This window comes from Gekko japonicus, unplaced genomic scaffold, assembly GCF_001447785.1.
Source record: "Gekko japonicus isolate JY-2015 unplaced genomic scaffold, Gekko_japonicus_V1.1 scaffold451, whole genome shotgun sequence".
Classification (NCBI taxonomy): domain Eukaryota; kingdom Metazoa; phylum Chordata; class Lepidosauria; order Squamata; family Gekkonidae; genus Gekko; species Gekko japonicus.
In genome coordinates, this window is record NW_015175983.1 from 345,705 (window position 1) to 363,204 (window position 17,500).

The following is a 17,500-nucleotide window of genomic DNA, read 5'->3' on the forward strand; positions in this document are numbered from 1 at the left end:
GGGGGGGGAGCATTAGGGAGGGCTGGTCTGTGACCCACTTCTCGATCCTAACCCACAGGTTGGGAAACACCGGTGTAGCAGATTGTCAGACTAGGAGACAGTGGTTTGAACACCTAGTACACCGTGGAGGCTCACTGGGCGACCCCTGGGCAATCATATTCTCTCAACCTAACACACCTCACAGGGTTTTTGCTGTAAACCATGGCAAGGGGAGAAAGTGCTTTGGGCCCCACCTGAGGAGAAATGTAGGATATATATATCGGTGGTGGTGGTGGCCAGACTTGCTTAACGTAAGAGCCACATAGAATAAACGTCAGATGTTGGAGAGCCACAAGGCGTGAACGAATATAACCCGCACGTTTTTATTGGATAGGATGCAAATTTGCTTTTTATTAACGTTATAAATGAGACAGCCAAAAATAAAAAAGGGGTAAAAACAAATATTGATGATGATATTTAACTTTAGATGGGAAGGGAGGGGAGAGAGAGAGAGAGAAAGCAAATAGATGGGGGGAGGGAGGGGGAGGGGGAAAGATCCTCCAAGCCCCCGCCACCGGCTGGCTTAGCTTGGGGAAGGGGTTTAAAGAGACAAATGCTTTCTCCAAGCCAGCTGGTGGGGGGGGGGCTGAAGAAGAGAAGAAGAGATTGCATTTATACCCCGCCCTTCACTATCCAAAGGTGTCTCAGAGCGGCTTACGATCTCCTTTCCCTTCCCCTCCCCACAACAGACACCCTGTGAGGTAGGTGGGGCTGAGAGAGCCCTGACAGAAAATGCTCTTTTTCAAGGACAGCTCTTGTCAGAACTACGGCTTGCCCAAGGTGCAAGCAGGTGCAAGTGGAGGAGTGGGGAATCAAACCCGGTTCTCCCAGATTAGAGTCCTTGCACTTAACCACTACACCAAACTGGCTCTCTTTAAAGTTGCTTTCTTTCTCTGCTCCCCCCCCCCAACACCCACACACCTCAAGCCTACCCAGGAAGCGGAGCCGCGCAAAATGTGTGAAAGAGCTGCATGTGGTTCCTGAGCCACAGTTTGGCCACCCCTGATATATATATCAATCCATGGTAAATGCAGACTTTTGCTCTTCCTCCATCTCTCAGCCCCCCCCCCCTTTTGAAATACAGTAATTGCAATCTCCCCATCCAGGAAATACACAAGCTTTCTCTGCATCAGGGAATTGTGAATGTTACAGGCAAGGAAGATGTGAATATTCTGTTTTTGACGTGATTGGATTTCTACCCCGCCCTTCACTCGGAGTCTCAGAGTGGCTGACAATCTCCTTTCCCTTCCGCTCCCCACGGCAGACTCCCTGTGAGGTAGGCAGGGTGGAGAGAGCTCTCTCGAGAACAGCTCTGAGAGAACAGCTCTGAGAGAACTTGTGACTGACCCAAAGTCACGCCAGCAGCTGCATGTGGAGGAGTGAGGAATCAAACCCCGTTCTCCCAGATTACAGTCTGCGCTCCTAACCACTACACCAAACAAGACGGGGAAGCTGTGGAGCAGGAAGTCTGAGTTGTTCGCCCCCTCCCTCTCCCCTCTGTACCATCATTGCATCTGAAGGCGCGAGAGTTCTATTTACAGAGGACCATGGTGAGAGGTAGGTGGAGGCTGGTGAGGCGGCCCCCAAGCCAGCCCTCTGCCCCCCTGCCCCTTCTCTCCCGTTCAACACAACATCTTGCCCCTAGGATGGCAAGTGAGAGACATAGGGTGCTTTTCAGGGGGCAGGAATTGCCTCTGGGAGACAGTCAGCTGCTGATATCTGATGTGCTATGGGAGAGTCAAACACACACACACACACACCGTCTACCTTCTGTGCTGGCCCTCTGGTTCTTGAAGCTGTCCAGATGTCTGTTTCTGTAATGCCGCATCTGCCCTCAGCAGATCCAGCGTGTCCTTCAGAAGGGCATTCTCCTTCTTGAGCCCACAGATTTCGTTCTGACATTTCACCACTTCGTCTTTAAGAGTCTGTATCTGATCATGGTTCTCTTCTTCCTAAGAGGAAGGACAGATGGAGGCATTCGCAAGAGAGCTGCTTGCACGTGACGTGACGCGGCAATGACCTTTCACACAGCAAACACAAACAAGGAGCGATACCCAGTTTTTGGACCTTCCGTTAGACAATGGGATTGACTGAGAAAGAATCTCCTTTTCCATTCGAGAAAAGCGCTCTGTGGCACTTAAGTTATTAAGCAGTATCAGGGCTGCAGCTATGCCACGATTCTGTGGCACTCCTCAAAGGAATGTGGCAACAGGCCCAGTTCGTCTTGCACTCTGATACTCTCGGCTTTCGTTTCAGAACAAAACCCCCGCATTTCTAGCCCTGACGGATGCAAAGGTACGCATGGAAGTTTGTGGAGAATGTCTCAGAAACCAAAGGGATTGCCCAATGTGATTTCGAAAGGTCCAGGGGCAGAGCTTCAGTGCTCCATATTTGCTCCCTCACCCTTCGGCAATCAGCGAAAACCAGAAGAGGTGTGCAAAAAAGGTAAAAGCAGCAGGATGAGGGAGACAAAATGAAGATCGTGCAAATCTGCTTTTTTTGGACAATTCATCTAAACTACAGAATTCTGCTTTTTAAATAGAATTTGAATGAACACGGCATATTAAAAAAAATTTTATAGCACTGATCATAAGTATGCCACTACTGATCACATGTAAACTGTATAGAGGCCTGTGTATGATCAATATTTCTTTCTTTGACCTAAGGTCTCAAGTCAGGCCACACTAAATGATGATTATGGTGATGATGATGATGATGATGATGATGATGATGATGATGATGATGAATTGTCACAGTCAGATATTTGACTGGTAGACAGTGTTCTGCAATTCATGATCTAGCCAAGTTCTTGGAAAATGTAGATGTATCTTCACAGGATTCTTGCTGTCCCAAGAAACACTGTCTCCTGGACCTGAGCAGGTGTTATTTGCTCAATGCCTAGAGTGTCCAGGCATTTCTTGAGACTTCTAGGCACTGCTCCAAGGGCTCCAGTGACTACTAACACAATGGTAACCTTCTTCTCCCAGAGGCGCTCTAACTCTATTTATAAATCTTGGTATTTGGTGATCTTCTCCTGTTCTTTCTTTTCTCTTCTGCTATCTCCTGGGATTGCAATGTCAATGATCCCAATCCTATTTTGCATTTTTTCTACAATTGCGATATCAGGGGTATTATGCTCCAGCTGTTTATCTGTTTGGAAGTCCCAAAGAACCTTTGTTTCATCGTTCTCCATGATCTTGTCTGGTTTGTGCTCCCATGAATTTCTGGCTGATGGTAAGCCATACTTCTTGCAAAGATTCCAGTGCAACATTGCTGCAACTGCATTGTGATGTTCTTCATAGTCAGTTTGAACAATTTTACTGCAGGCACATCATCATCATCATTTGTCACAGTCAGATATTTGACTAGTAAATTATGTTCTGCAATTCAAGATCCAGGGAAGTTCTTAAGAACTGCAGATGTATCTTTGCAGGATTCTTGCTGTTCCAAGCAACACTGTCTTCTGGAGCTGAACTGGTGTTATTCGTTCAATGCCCAGAATGCCCAGGGATTTATTAAGATGATGATGATGATTAATTCTGCTTTATTTCTAAATTAGAAATTAATGCTAAAAAATTACTTAAACCCATCATTAAAAGTTCATCTTTTCCTTCCACGTAATCACCACCAAGAAGAATTCTGCCACGGCCAAAGTAATCCTTGCCCTGGCCTGGATAGTCTAGGCTAGACCGATCCCATCAGATTTCAGAAGCTAAGCATGCTCAGACCTGGCCACTAGAAGACCTCCAAGGAATACCAGAGTTGTGAAGCAGAGGGGGCAAAACCGCCTCTGAATTTCTCTTGCCTTAAAAATCCTTTTAAAAAGTGACCTGAGGCACTTTCCCCCACCACCAAAGTAATCCTTGGTTCCTCATCCTTTAGTAAAAAACGGTAGAATCTCAGTTCCGCCAACAGATCCTAAATTCCTGAAGACTGGATCCGGCCACCTCACAGGGTGACTGTTGTGGGGAAGGGAAGGGAAAGGAGATTGTAAACCGCTCTGGGACTCCTTTGGGTAGTGAAGGGAGGGGTATAAATCCAATCTCCTCCTCCTCCTCCATTTCACTCTATATAGGTCATACCACAGGAAATACAAGATCATATGACCCAGTGTTCCAAGCTCTCCCCATGCACACCCGCAATATCTGTCCTGGAATGTGATATTCCTATAGCTGCTTCTCTGAATGGCTGATGGGGGCACATTCATCCTGGCTAGAAGAGATTCTTGTCTATAGGTAGGAATCGTTAGAAATTTCAGTAGACTGGCAGGGTAGATAGGGATCAGAGACCAACTGAAAATAATGGACAAACACTGCGTGCTCTGGAGCATGTGCTTATCTTGACTAACTCGACTACTCTCTCATTCAGAAGGGAGATAGGGAGATTGCTGTCACTTTACCCAACTATGATGAGTAGTTACCAGCAGGACGTTTTTGGAGGTCATTTGCTCATCAGGTCACATAATGGCAGTATGTTGTTGCTATTAATGAGACCTCAATGGCTCGACTTCGGCTCATTCATTCCTGGCTGCAGGGACTGAAAATTGAAATTTCCTGCACTGCCCACTTCAGCCATTTTTGGTTGCGGTCACACGCACCAGCTGAAGCGGAGGGGAAGCGAGGCTATTCCCTCAGGAGGAATCTGACCCGCAGTTGCGAGATCACACCTCCCTTCATAGTTGTGGGCTCAGCCCATCACTGTGTGATCAGACGCAACTGCGGGTGAGTCGTGTTTTTTTTTTTTGCTGTTTGTTTCCCATGCGCATAAATGAGGAATCGCATGTCTGCACTTAGGGCCCCCTATGGAGTATGTGATGATGCGCATACTGTGAGGGGGGAGGAAATGGCACCGAGCCGGGATGGAATGATCAGACCGTCCCGACGGCATGAGAGCGTGCTTGAGCGATGAGACAGGGGAAAGTCCATCTGTGGCCCATCGGAACCCATTTACTACCATACTTTCCCCGTTGTCTTTTAGCTCCGCTTCTGCAGCAGAGCAGCACGGGTTGCCGACAACTGCGAGACACTTCCCAGATGTTGCTGTCTGATGGCGCCCTTTAGATCCGTCAGGCATTCGTGCCTATGTTGGATCTACTGACGCGTGTGATCGCAGCCTTTAAGCGGTTTTATTGTATTAATTTAATGTTTGATATTTGTTGAGTGAATCGTTTTAAGGTTGTGCTGGAATTTATTGTTGTAAATCGAAATGATAAACAGACAGACAAATTTATTTTATTTATTTATTTAACTTATTTAACTTGCTACCCCGCTCAAACCCCACACAGGGGGTCTCTGAGCGGCTCTACAGTTAACCATTATCCCTTACCTAAGGCCACATATATGCTGGGGTGGGGACTGTCCTAACAGCACCCAGTGGAGGGACATTCTGGATCGGCTCGTCAGCACGGCTTTCTTCTGGCTTCTTTCCTCCTGGTGGTGGTACGGCGGGCCTCTCTGGCGCTCGGCGCGCTTCCGGTGCAGCTTCCGGTTCCGTCCATTAAGGCTCCACCGCGCATGCGCCTTCCACGCTCCGGTGTCTTTCCTGGCTCCGCCTTCCACCAGCATCCGGACCCTTGAAGATGTTATGCCTCCGTCGCCATTTTTTCCGCCGCTCGCCACCTCGCCTCTCGTCGTCGTTGCTCCACGGACCCCCCTCGATGGGGGGAGGGTGCCCCCTACCATCTAAGGTAGGTACCCATTGATCTACTCGCACATTTGATGTTACATCGTGCTTTCGAACCGCTGGGTTGGCGGGAGCTGGGACAAGGGCCAGGTGCTCACTCTGGCCGCGGTGGGAATCGAACAGCTGTCGCAGCTGTTTGTAGATGTTATATGCAGGCGTTTAACCGCCTGCGCCACCGCTCTGAAGTGACTTGACGGCACTTAAAACAGACATAATCAATAGGGGCATACTTATGATCACATAGAAAATTTCAAAAGAGTGCACCGGTGTTCTTTTTTTCACCAAGATACAAACCAAAATTCCCCGCTATTCCCCTTAGGCACTTTAATTTTGAAAGCGGAACTGGTACCGCCTGCTCAGCAGTGGCACATTTTGGTGAAGAAAGAACTGGGAGCTTGCCTGCTGCCTCTTCAGGACCATCATGTTCCTCAGCTCCTCCTGCAGTTCGTCTTTTTCTTGTTTGTGAGCGACGCAAGATGCCTGTTGCTCAGCCAGCTCCGTTCTCAGAGATTCTAGAAACAATGACAAACTCTCAGGAAGTGGAGAAGAGCGGGCAGAACTGTGGAAATGCCTTTAGGCTAAACAGTCATATATTCTAGAAGGCTCTTAAAAATGGACACTGAGAGAGAAGAAAGCTCTCTTGCATACATGTGCGCTTGTACACCTACATCCCTGGTCCACCTCTAGTCATGCATCAATGAGAAGAGGTGCACATCGCTATCTTCATAGCAGGATGCATCCAGACAGTTCCAGGGGAATCCACGTGAGCACCCTAATGCAGGTAGAAATGTACATTCAGATGCAAACTGGGTTGCACTTATCTGTGATCATTGTTCATTGAGTGGTCACCTGTGGGGTCGCACATGGGTTACTGCGCATGCACAGGCCTACCATGGAGAGATTCTGAAACTCAAAAATTCTAGAGGGAGTTCCTTCTCTTTTCTATGCTCCTTTTGCACCTTTCCCTCAGTTCCTCACTGTTGCCATGGGAGAGAGCCAGTATTAGTTATTATAGGCATCAGAGCTCACAGCGGGGAAGGAGGGAAGGATGTGTGACAACAGAGAAGAAGAAGAAGAGAAGAAGAAGAGATTGGATTTATACCCCGCCCTTCACTACCCGAAGGAGTCTCAGAGTGGCTTACAACCTCCTTTCCCTTCCCCTCCCCACAACAGACACCCCCTGTGAAGTCGGTGGGGCTGAGAGAGCTCTGAGAGAAACTGCTCTTTTTTTCAAGGACAGCTCTTATCAGAATTATAGCTTGCCCAAGGTCATCCAACAGCTGCAAGTGGAGGAGTGGGGAATCAAACCCGGTTCTCCCAGATTAAAGTCCACGCACTTAACCACTACACCAAACCACCATGGACTAGATGTAGGAGATAGCTGAAAATCTGGCAGAAATGAGATCTGCTGTCAAATGCAGGTGTAACGATTCCTCGTCTTAAGAGTGTGTGTGTGTGCCTTTAAATGCTTGGTTGAAGTGTGATGATAGCAGAGTAGAATGATTGAGAGATAAGTGTGCTGTGATTGGTGGATGACAGAGAGGGGAGGGGTTTTTGAAGTGGATCTGTGTGAGTGTGTCAGTGATGAAAAGAGTTATGAAAGTCAGTTGGAAAAAAGCAGTTGATGTTGTTCAGTCAGTGAGAGTTCAGTTTCTATGTCAATAAAGGTTTTGAAATTGAATTGAAATTGAATTAAGAGTTCAGTTAGTTCTGTGTGGGATCTGAGAGAGAGCAGCATATATCTTCAATAGTGAAACTTTAAAGTTCTTAAATTTACCAAGAGATTAAACTGTGTAGTCGCCTAAGTGAGAGATTCCTGTCAAGGTGGGATCTTAAGGACTAAAACTGACAGTGTGTGTGATACAGTTGACAAATATATGTACAAGAACCTTATTCCCAGCCAGTTACATAAGAACCAACCTCTTATTGTGTTCCTCTTTCAATAAATCCTATTTTATTCAAATATATCACAGAAGTCATATCAATCATTCCTCAGGACCACATAGATCCCTGAAAAGCCTAGACCCTGGGTTACTTTACCAGAAAGGGAACCAGAGAGGAGGTTTGGAAATCCTTAAATTCCTGTTGGCAGCCGAATCTACCCCGTTTTCAAAAGCAAAGAGCACATTTAAAGTGTTGTACACACTGCTTATGAAACACTTTGTACTCTGCCACTGGCTAACAGTCAGTTTAACTTAGTAGGTGCTCTTGACGCTTCCATGGTGCATATGTTAAGTGCCTTTGATGATTCTAATCACAGTGACTGAAATCAATCATGAACATATATTCAGATATTCACTCTGGTTCATTGCTTAAATGCATCCTGGGTAAAATACCAGATGCTGACAGGCAGTAACTGATGACCTTGCTTGTTCTGGCCAATTGTAACTGCGCATGCTCCTGATGTCAGTTTGCTTGCGTTAGATGAAGAACACTGCATGATGTACTAATATTTGTTACAATTAGATACTTTTTAGAATCTCACAGAATGGGAAGAAGAAAGCCTATTGTTCAACTGAAGAAGGTATATTTTTGCCTGAGAAAAACCAGCCTACAGGTTCGAGCCCAATCAGAATGGTGTGACGGATATATGACAAAGTTTGATGGAACCAATAATTGTGATTTATTTCTAGGGGGTATAAAACCCTATGGCTCCCATTGTAACCTTAGGGAGAGCTGTGGGGTTCAAACTCTTGTTGAGCCCGTGCTTCCCTCCTTTATTAATACAGTTTTAAAGTTGGATTCTCCTCTACAAGACTGCCGTGTGCTTTCTCAAATTGGGCTGGGGGTCAGTGGGGGAGCTCAACCCATGACGGAGTTTCTGTCTTTACAAATTGGAAAAAGTAGTCCTCCCTAATAAGAGAACGCCACAGCAGGCTATGAATATTCGAGTGCTTCGGGAAGGGCCCCTGCCCACAGGAGATTGTGGCGGGGTAGAAGGACATGGTTTCTACCTCAAGCCATTCTGAGTAGCATGGGGGACTGTGTATGTCTCGGCCAGAACTGGACTACTACGATGGCTACCATGATTTCTGCCCTCATTTTGCCTAACATCTGTGACATCAGTGGGAGTGGGCGGAAGGTACAGAACGTGTCCCCTCTCCACAGGATCTGGAAAGCGTCTCCCAGTGACAAGGAATGCCAGGCTGCTTTGGAGCAGAACAAGACGTACTTTTCATTGGTGTCCACTGCAAACGGATCCATATTTGACATGCCCCACGGAACCCCAAGCGGCGATTTCACTGCTTGGAGATCAGGCGCAGGCAGCCCCCGCTAGAAAAAAAGCATTAATGGGTTCCCTTTAAATGCTGTTTTTCTAGTGGGGGTTGCCCATGCCTGATCTCCAAGCAGTGAAATCGCCACTTAGAGTTCAGGGAAGGCGTGCTGCCAGGAATGCGTGCAGTTTGGTGTAGTGGTTAAGTGCGCGGACTCTAATCTGGAAGAACCGGGTTTGATTCCCCACTCCTCCACTTGCACCTGCTGGATGACCTTGGGCAAGCCATAGATCTGGCACAGCTGTTCTTGAAAAAGAGCAGTTTCTGTCAGAGCTCTCTCAGCCCCACCTACCTCACAGGGGGTGCGTTCAGATGGGGCATTTAAGCTGGTATAGACGTCAGTTAGAATCGGAGTACTTACCCGTGATCACACGCACAACGTCTGCCTTCCGTCCCTAACCATCGCCAACCGTCGCAAACACCCCTTAAACTGGTGTAGTTTGCCACTAGGTACCCAAGTGGTGTTTTCCTGAGTGCTCCGGTTCTAGCTGCTTTTCCCCCATCTGATCGCTCTCCGCCGGTGTAGAGCCACTTCCGTTCGGAAGCCCAAGGTTCCCGCTTTTCAGCCACCATTTTTTTTTAGTAGGCAATATGTGCTTGGGTGAAGCTTCGCCCCATCGTTAATAATAATAATTTTTTTAAAGTGCCTAGTGTAAGGCTTTAGATGAGTCCGGGACCTCACGGAGGCCAGTTTCAGAGTAAAAATTTAAAAGGGGCGTCTTCGCTTCAGGGCATGCTTTTCAGGTTGGGTTGTTCTGCGCCTGCGCAAAGATCTTCATTATAAGGAAGACTGCCTATGCGCATGCACAAACTGTGTAAAAACAACAACAACAACCGCCGACACGCTCTACTGAGTGCCTGAAGTGTGGATGCCAGGGAGCGATGGCCACTCTGAGAATCCTTCGGGTAGTGAAGGGCAGGGTGTAAATCCAATCTCTTCTTCTTCATCTTCTTCCTCACCTCCTGCAAGATTTAAAGGGCCCACTGATCAGCTGGAGGGCCTTTTAAATCTTGGAGGAGGGGGAGGGAGAGAACAACTGCTGGATTTAAAGGGCCCTCCAGCCGACTGGCAGGCCACGTGCTCCACTGATCAGATGGAGGGCCCTTTTGATGTCACAGGAGGGGAGGGAGAGGGGAGGAGGGGAGGAGGGGCAGCAGCTGTTGTGGGGCGTGCTTCACATTTGAGGGAGTGGAGCCCCGGAATGCCCCACTGTAGCTATGGGCCTGCTGGGCCAGTGGGATTAGGGCCATCACCTTAAACAGCATGGAGGAGAGCCCCCCCCCCTGAAAACTTGGGACCAGCCCTGACTCCAGCCACCACACGGAGTGGTGAAGCACGCCACACAACCTCCTGGCTGAAAGGGTCGAACTCGAGTTCTCAGAATTTGGAGTGGAAACAACCTTAGTTGGGGGCAGAGCGGTTTCTCCAGCTGTTTGTGAGATCCAGCGTGCCACTGCTGTTATGCCTGACCCACGACAACAGAGAAACGGCCAAAATCCCAGCACACCTTCCTATGCTCTGGCAGATAGTTTTGCCGAAGAGACTGCTGCAGAAGTGCACGGGTAACAAAGGTGTCTACCCGCGCCGGACTCTCAGCAAACCCCAGGCGACAAAGCTCCCGGGGCAGCGGGTTCGACGGACGATGGAGGTGACAGGCCCCGGGCCTTGGGAAGCAGTCCAGGAGACTCTCAAGACTCCAACCCCCTCCCTCCGCGACCCCAAAGACACAGGAGGAACCAGGAGGAGACGGGGCTGGAGGAACGGGCCGGCACGGACACCGTTCGTCAGCAGGCCACGGCCTGGGGGGGGGGGGGCGGGCCCGATCGAGTGGAAGAGTTAGTTGGAGGGTCCCAACCTTATCCCCCAGAGCTGAAGACGCCGAAACAACGAGCGTCAGTCCCTTCGTCCTTAACGGAAGTAGGCACTCCCCTGCACGCCCCCGCCCAAGGCTAGAGACACGGGGATATACAGGGAGGCAAGACCAAAAGGGGAAGCACCAAGGGAGTGGAGAGCACGGTGATGGGCAGGTGGAAGAGGCAATAGGCTCAGCAGTAACAGAAAGGGGTGTGTCACTAGGGGAGGGGAAGACAGATAAAAGGAAGGAAGCGGGAGAATGCCGCGGAGGATTTCGGAGACGATCCCCTAGCCAAGAGAGAGAGAAGAAGGAGAGGTGATCGATCTGAGGGAGGTGCCTGAGGCGTGACGCAACCCCCCAGCCCTTCCAAATCTGAGGCATTCGCTTCCTCCTCAAGTCCTTCCTCAACACGGCAACTGGATTTACAGGGCCTGGGGGCTACCCAGAGCACGACAAAAGGTAATGCAGCAGTCAGACTCAGCGACAAAACAGACGACTGGAAAGCAGCTGAAGTCCCAGAGGACAGACAGAGGGAAGCAACGCTATTCCCTCGTCACTGCCGAAAAATAGCCAGACACTGTCGCAGTCTCACCGATGGTACCTGTCAGCGAAGACTGCCGCTGCCGCCTCTTCTCCAGTTCACGCTGCAAGGCTTCTCTGGCCTTCTCTTCCAAGGCCTGCACTTCCCGCCGGTAGGAGTCCTGCTGGACCTTGAAGCTCTCGTTAGATTCCTTCTTCCAGTGCTCTTCGGCCTCCTGAATCAAAGAGAAACGTGCCCGGGACTTTGCATCGTACTTTCCGTGCTAAAATTAATCAAAGGCTGTTTGCCAACTACCAAAGTTTATCGAACAAAGTCTGAGTCCAGCCTTGGCACCTTTAAGAGCGACCAAGTTTAATTCTGGGTATAAGCTATCTTATCTGAAGATATCTGAAGAAGTGTGCATGCACATGAAAGTTTGTACGCAGAATTCTTCTTCTTTATTCATTTATTTAATTTATACCCCGCCCTATCCCACGAGTGGACTCAGGGTGGCTTACAACATAAAATCCACAAAACAATAAGAGCTATAAGACTACTAATATCGTAGATGGCACAATATACAATAACAGGAAAACCCGTGCCTCATGGCAGATGGATACAGGAAGCTCCAGTGCCCAAATAGCAGGGGTCATTTCCTGCAGGAGCACACAGGAGTGGAGCCTCGGCAGTAAAGAGCCCAGGGGGCGGGCACATGCAACAAGCCCCACCCCCTGCTCCCAGCAGCCCTCAGTCAGAGCAAGAAGCAGTCAGGTAAGCTGCAGAGCCCCCTCCCCCATGGACCAAAACAGTCTAGTGGCACCTTTAAGACCAAGTTTTATTCAGGTACAAGCTCTCCCTCCTCTGCAAGGACAGATCTGCACGTCCCCCCCCCCACTCCATAGCCAGCAATCCAAAACAGTCCAGTGGAGCCTGAGCGGTGGGTTGTTCTGACACACTTCCGGTGGGGGTTGCCTTCTGACACACTTCTGGTGATGTCAGGGGGTGTGGCATATGCAAATGAGTTATGCTAATGAGTTATGCTAATGAGCTCCTGCACCTCTTTTTCTACGGAATGACCCCTGCCAAATAGTATCGTCTAGAGCAGCAGGGCGCTCGCACTGGGGGGAGCTGTGAACAGGGGAGGCCAGACTAAGCGAATGCCTGCCACCTCCGCCTCAACTTGGTTGGTCTTAAAGGTGCCCCCGCTGGACTCAAACTTTGTTCCGTCGCTTCAGACCAACACAGCTACCGAAGTTGATGTAAGACTTCCAATACTACTCCTAAACGACAATATGCCTGTAGCGGAAGATGTAACTAATCATTTCAAATAAATATGTAGACTTCCTAACCGATGCTCCCTCTCAGCTGTGGAGACTTGGGTACAAAGGTTCTACTCTGTGAGCTACCAGCATTAAAGTTGTGAGTGAGCGATTTGGCTGCTGCAAAAATTAATTTGCTCTGGAGCCCTCCTTCCTGAGCGAAGACAAAAATGGGTGAGCCGGAGGCTAAAAAACTGTGAGCTAGCTCACACCAACTCAGCTTAGAGGGAACACGGGTCCCCATTGTCAGCTACAGGGGGGAGACAGGCAGGTGGAGGATGGACGGCAGCTCCGGGAGAGTCGCGAACCTGGGTGTGGAGGCGTGTGGGGAAGGGGCCTCGGCTTGTCTCCAATGTTCCCTCTAAGCTGTGGAGCCCTGTGAGCAAAAATTCTACCTTGCGAGCCACTGGCATTAAAGTTGTGAGCAGGAGCTTTGGCTGCTGCATGAATTAGTTTGCTCCGGAGCCCTCCTTCCTGAGCTGAGACAAAAATGTGCGAGCTGGAGGCTAAAAAACTGTCAGCTAGCTCACAGTAACTCAGCTTAGAGGGAACACTGTTCCTAACCTTTGTCTGCCCCTTTTCCCATTCCCGGTTGAAGTCCTCCCTCTGGCCTGCTCCCTCTTCCAATACACTTCAATATTTTCTTAGCTCCCCCGCCCCCAGCAGGCTCCTCACTTTTGAGGTCTTTGCTTTTTCTGCCCCTGTTCTCTGAGGGCCTTCTGCTTCCTGCCCTTCTCTAAGATCCAAGCGGCTGAATCAGTGGCGGCCACAGACCCGCCTGCCCGCCTCGCCCCCTCTGGGACATCGCACTGCCTGTGCCAGGGGCTGTCATAGGGTTCAATACTGGCCCACAGAAAATAACTTGGCACATTACAGTGCAGATGATAAATGAAATAGTAGATTTACAAGGAAAGGCAACAAAATGAAGTGTCAGAAACAGAAGTCTAAACAGTAATAGAGAAAATGTTTCCTGAACTTGTTTACGAGGTAATTTGGCTCTCTGTAAAAAAAACAAGGAAAAAACTTTTATAGGAACTCTCAGGCTGGGGCAAGGGATGCTCTGTATCCTTGGTGCCTGGAGGGGGGGGGGGCAACAGTGGGAGGACGTCTGGTATCCTGGCCCCACTGCTGGATCTCCTAATGGCACCTGGTGTTTTTGGCCCCTGTGTGACAGAGTGTTCGAATAGATGGGCCATTGGCCTGATCCAACATTGGCTTCCCTTATGTTCTCTTATGTTCCTAACACAGTTGTAGAACAAATTTTGAGTCCAGTGGCACCTTTGAGACCAACAAAGTTGAATTCTAGGTATAAGCTTTTGTGTGCATGCACACTTCTTCAGATACACTGAAACAGACTTCCTCAAGCCTGACATATAGTAGAGAGAGGGTGGGTGGGGGGTTAGTTGCCAGGAAGGACTAGTTAGAGTCAAGAGCAATAATTATAGCTAAGATTGGATTAAAGCAGTTGGTAAGACCTGTGAATAGCAGCAAATTAGCATGCAAATAAAAGAGTTAACAAACAGATGTGAGAACGAAGTCTAGTCCAGGAGCACCTTTAAGATCAGGTTTTGACTGCATGCGGTAGGCCCCATGGTCAGGATTTCCCACTTTACAAAAAAGTTTATCCCAAGAATTAAACTTTGTTGGTCTTAAAGGTGCCACTGGAGTCAAACTTAGTTCTATTGCTTCAGACCAACACGGCTACCCACCTGAACCTAAGAACACAGTTGTGTTGTTGATATTATTTTTGACTGGCAATAAGGGCACAGATTTCTCTATAGCATGCATTCTATCATTGTTCAATGTTTAGACCATACTTGGCAGTGTTCCCTTTTCTGTACTTTTGTCTAATCCCTTGTCGTCTGTAGAAATCTTGACTGAATGCGGGTATTTAGCAATGGGAATTTTCTTTTTAGCAACTGGAACCTTGTTGCTTGAACACTTTTGATCCTCAACTTTACCCAGGCGAATACAATTAGTTGTTGAAATGCTGGCAGGGTGCCCCTTGTGTGTATTCCTAGTTTCTCTCACCAACCCCCACTGAGTGGCACTGCGGTCCTTGATTCAGTATGAAGGCTGAAACAGACAAGGTGCATATCATTTGTCTCCTTCCGTTCCCCAAATACAAACTGCAGACTTGCAGGGCTGGTTTGCCTCAGAGCCACATTGGGAACAGAGAGAGGGTTTAACCCTTCCACTGTCACTTGGTTTTGCTATTTGAAACCAGTTGCCCAGCTTTGCAATTGGCTTTTTATGGATGGACCAAGATGCTTGATCTTCACCTGGCCTACCTGAGCCCTAGTGGCTGATTTAGCCTGGCATCACCGATTGAACCCACCAAATTGCTGAACAGGAAATGTGTTCAGGGAAGGAAAATATTACCCTGTAGCCCCCTTTCCATTCCGCCTGCACTGGTCTTCTCTGCAATGGTTGGAGAGAAGGAATGGGTTGCAAAGGACACAGAAAACATAGTACGACTTCAGTTAATGGAAATCGATCATACTGGAATTCTTTTACTTAGATTATGTGCTTTAAATATTTCTCAACCCCAGATCGCAGGTGTTTGGTCGTAGACAAATGTCACATGTTCTCCCAGCCACTCGGCACAGAATTTATGGTAGCTCTGCCACTCGAATCATTAAGCCCTGATTAAAAATAAAACCAGCACTGTTACACAAATCTAACCTTGAGCTCCTGATTCTTGCTTTTCTCCAGGAGATTTATGGCCATCTGGTGAGATGCTTCCAGCTGTGCTTTAATATCTTGGCTTTGCTGAACTGTGTCCTGAAGTTTCTGCAAGAGCTTTTCTTTCTCTTTACCAGACTGTCGGTTCTGTTCGCCGAGGGCTTCTTGGAAACGGCTCGCTTGCTGCTCTACAGTCTGCTGCAGCTTTGCAACCTTCATTTCAGGGGGACATTTCAGGGGGACACAGTTATGAATGACCACGTTTCATTGCAACAGCTGTGCCATTACAAGCCCTTTAAAGTATCACTTCATCAAAAAGACACGACAGTTTATAACTGTGGGCTTTGAAAATGTGTTTGCTGGTGAGCTAGGCTCAGGTTTTGACTGCATGCGGAGGGCCCCATGGTCAGGATTTCCCAGTTAAAAAAAAAAGTGAACAGTCCCCCATGGCTACTTAAGGCAAGGAAAGAAGAGCTCGGGTGGGTGGGGTCCGTTCAACCCTTAACTCCTCTACTGGGAGGAAGTGGAATACCAAAAACAACATCCGCGACAAAAATAATGAAGAGTCAATAAAGATAAGTTGCAAAAACGTTTACTACATAATTACTACAGTAAATGTTTTTGCAACTTATCTTTATTGACTCTTCGTTATTTTGGTACGTCTAGAGTTGCCAGGTCTTACTTGGTTGCTGGCGGCGCTGGGGGTGTGTGTGTCCAGTCTTCCTCCAGGAGTCTTCTTTGCCATAGAGTTGTTGCCCAAATGCTAGAGTGCCCCCTGCACAATGTGCCTAGTGTAATGACCTCATCATCTAGAGGTGATGTCATCAAGCCGGGCACATTGGGCGGGATGGGGCTCTTCGGGGTTAAGCTCCCCCCGCTGGCCTGCTGGCCAATGGTGAATTGCGTCTCCCCAAATTAGGGGAATCTCCGCCCCCATGGGGGGGTGGCAACCCTAGGTGCATCTTACCATAGGCATATCTTTGCAAGGGAAGGAACCAGAGACTTACATTTTAAAAAATGAAAGGTGGGAATTCAGAGAAGCTGCTGCACCTCTCGTTCCAATGGTATATTGATGTAACAATATTCTAGTGCTGATTTCTTTTAAACCCAGGAAAGGGGCGTGTGGTGGCTGTTTCCTGGGGATTGGGGCAGGGAGACGACAGGGAAACCTGCCATGTGGAAGCCCCGTTGCTGTTACGCTTTATCTGCAGCCATGCCATCCATGGGGAAACCACAAAATCTGGTCCCTGCGTGAAAGACACCACAGTCAGCTAGAGGTGTGAAGGCCTGGAAAAAAACCATTTTTTTCCTGAAGCCTTTTTTGTTTTTTTCTGAAAAATTGGAAAAATCTAAAAAAGAAAAGAAATTGATTATGGAATGTTTTATTTTAACATGATGAATAAAATATTTTAAGACAAGGTGTTCAAATATTTTCCAAATCATTTCTAAAAAATATGTATGGTATCAGATTTATCTAATTTCTGTGCACTGAGGACAAGCAAGTCCTGGGTTACAAACTGAACTCTCCAATGGATAATGACGGACACAAAAGAGTAGCTGCAGAAGCAGAGACTGAAACTGATACTGATAATTACAGCTCAGAAAATGATTCTGATTAAATTTCATGCCCATTCATTGAAACTTAGTTCCACACTCCCTTCTATACACTTCCCCCCTCTTCAATTCTGTTTATGAGAATTTTTAAAATTATTTAATACTGTGGAGAGGAAATATGACTAATTGTTACTTCTGGATTTTTTAAAAATTGTTTTGTGGAGGTTTTTTTGTCTGTTCCACATAAACTAGTAAACAGTTCAGGAGATTGTTGCTCCATTTGTTACAATTACAAATAAATATTATTTTAAAAGTAAATTCTGTTTGTAATAACTGTTTGGATACACTATATTTTTAATATGCTAGTTGCGATAATTTCATGCCAAGTAAAATGGTCCATTGTCATATTTTATGTTCCTAAAGTAACAGAATGACTTTCAATCTGGAAGTGCTAATGTAGAAGTGCTAATGTAGAATTTTTTTCAATTTTCCCGAAAATTTCCATTTTTTTCCCAGGAAAAAAAAAAACGGGAAAAAACTGGGTTTTTTTCTGAGCTTCAAAATTTCCGG

General features: G+C 47.6%; 1 protein-coding gene across 1 annotated transcript in view; it reads right to left on the reverse strand.

The window, feature by feature from the left end:
- FAM184B (family with sequence similarity 184 member B) overlaps positions 1–17,500 on the reverse strand; it is a 98,322-nt gene that overhangs the window by 18,796 nt on the left and 62,026 nt on the right. The window contains exons 9-12 of the mRNA XM_015426267.1: positions 15,377–15,589; positions 11,454–11,607; positions 6,121–6,233; positions 1,807–1,991 (exon numbers count right to left, since the gene is read on the reverse strand). Of these exons, the coding sequence (XP_015281753.1) occupies positions 1,807–1,991; positions 6,121–6,233; positions 11,454–11,607; positions 15,377–15,589 (665 nt within the window). The remainder of the gene's footprint in view (positions 1–1,806; positions 1,992–6,120; positions 6,234–11,453; positions 11,608–15,376; positions 15,590–17,500) is intronic.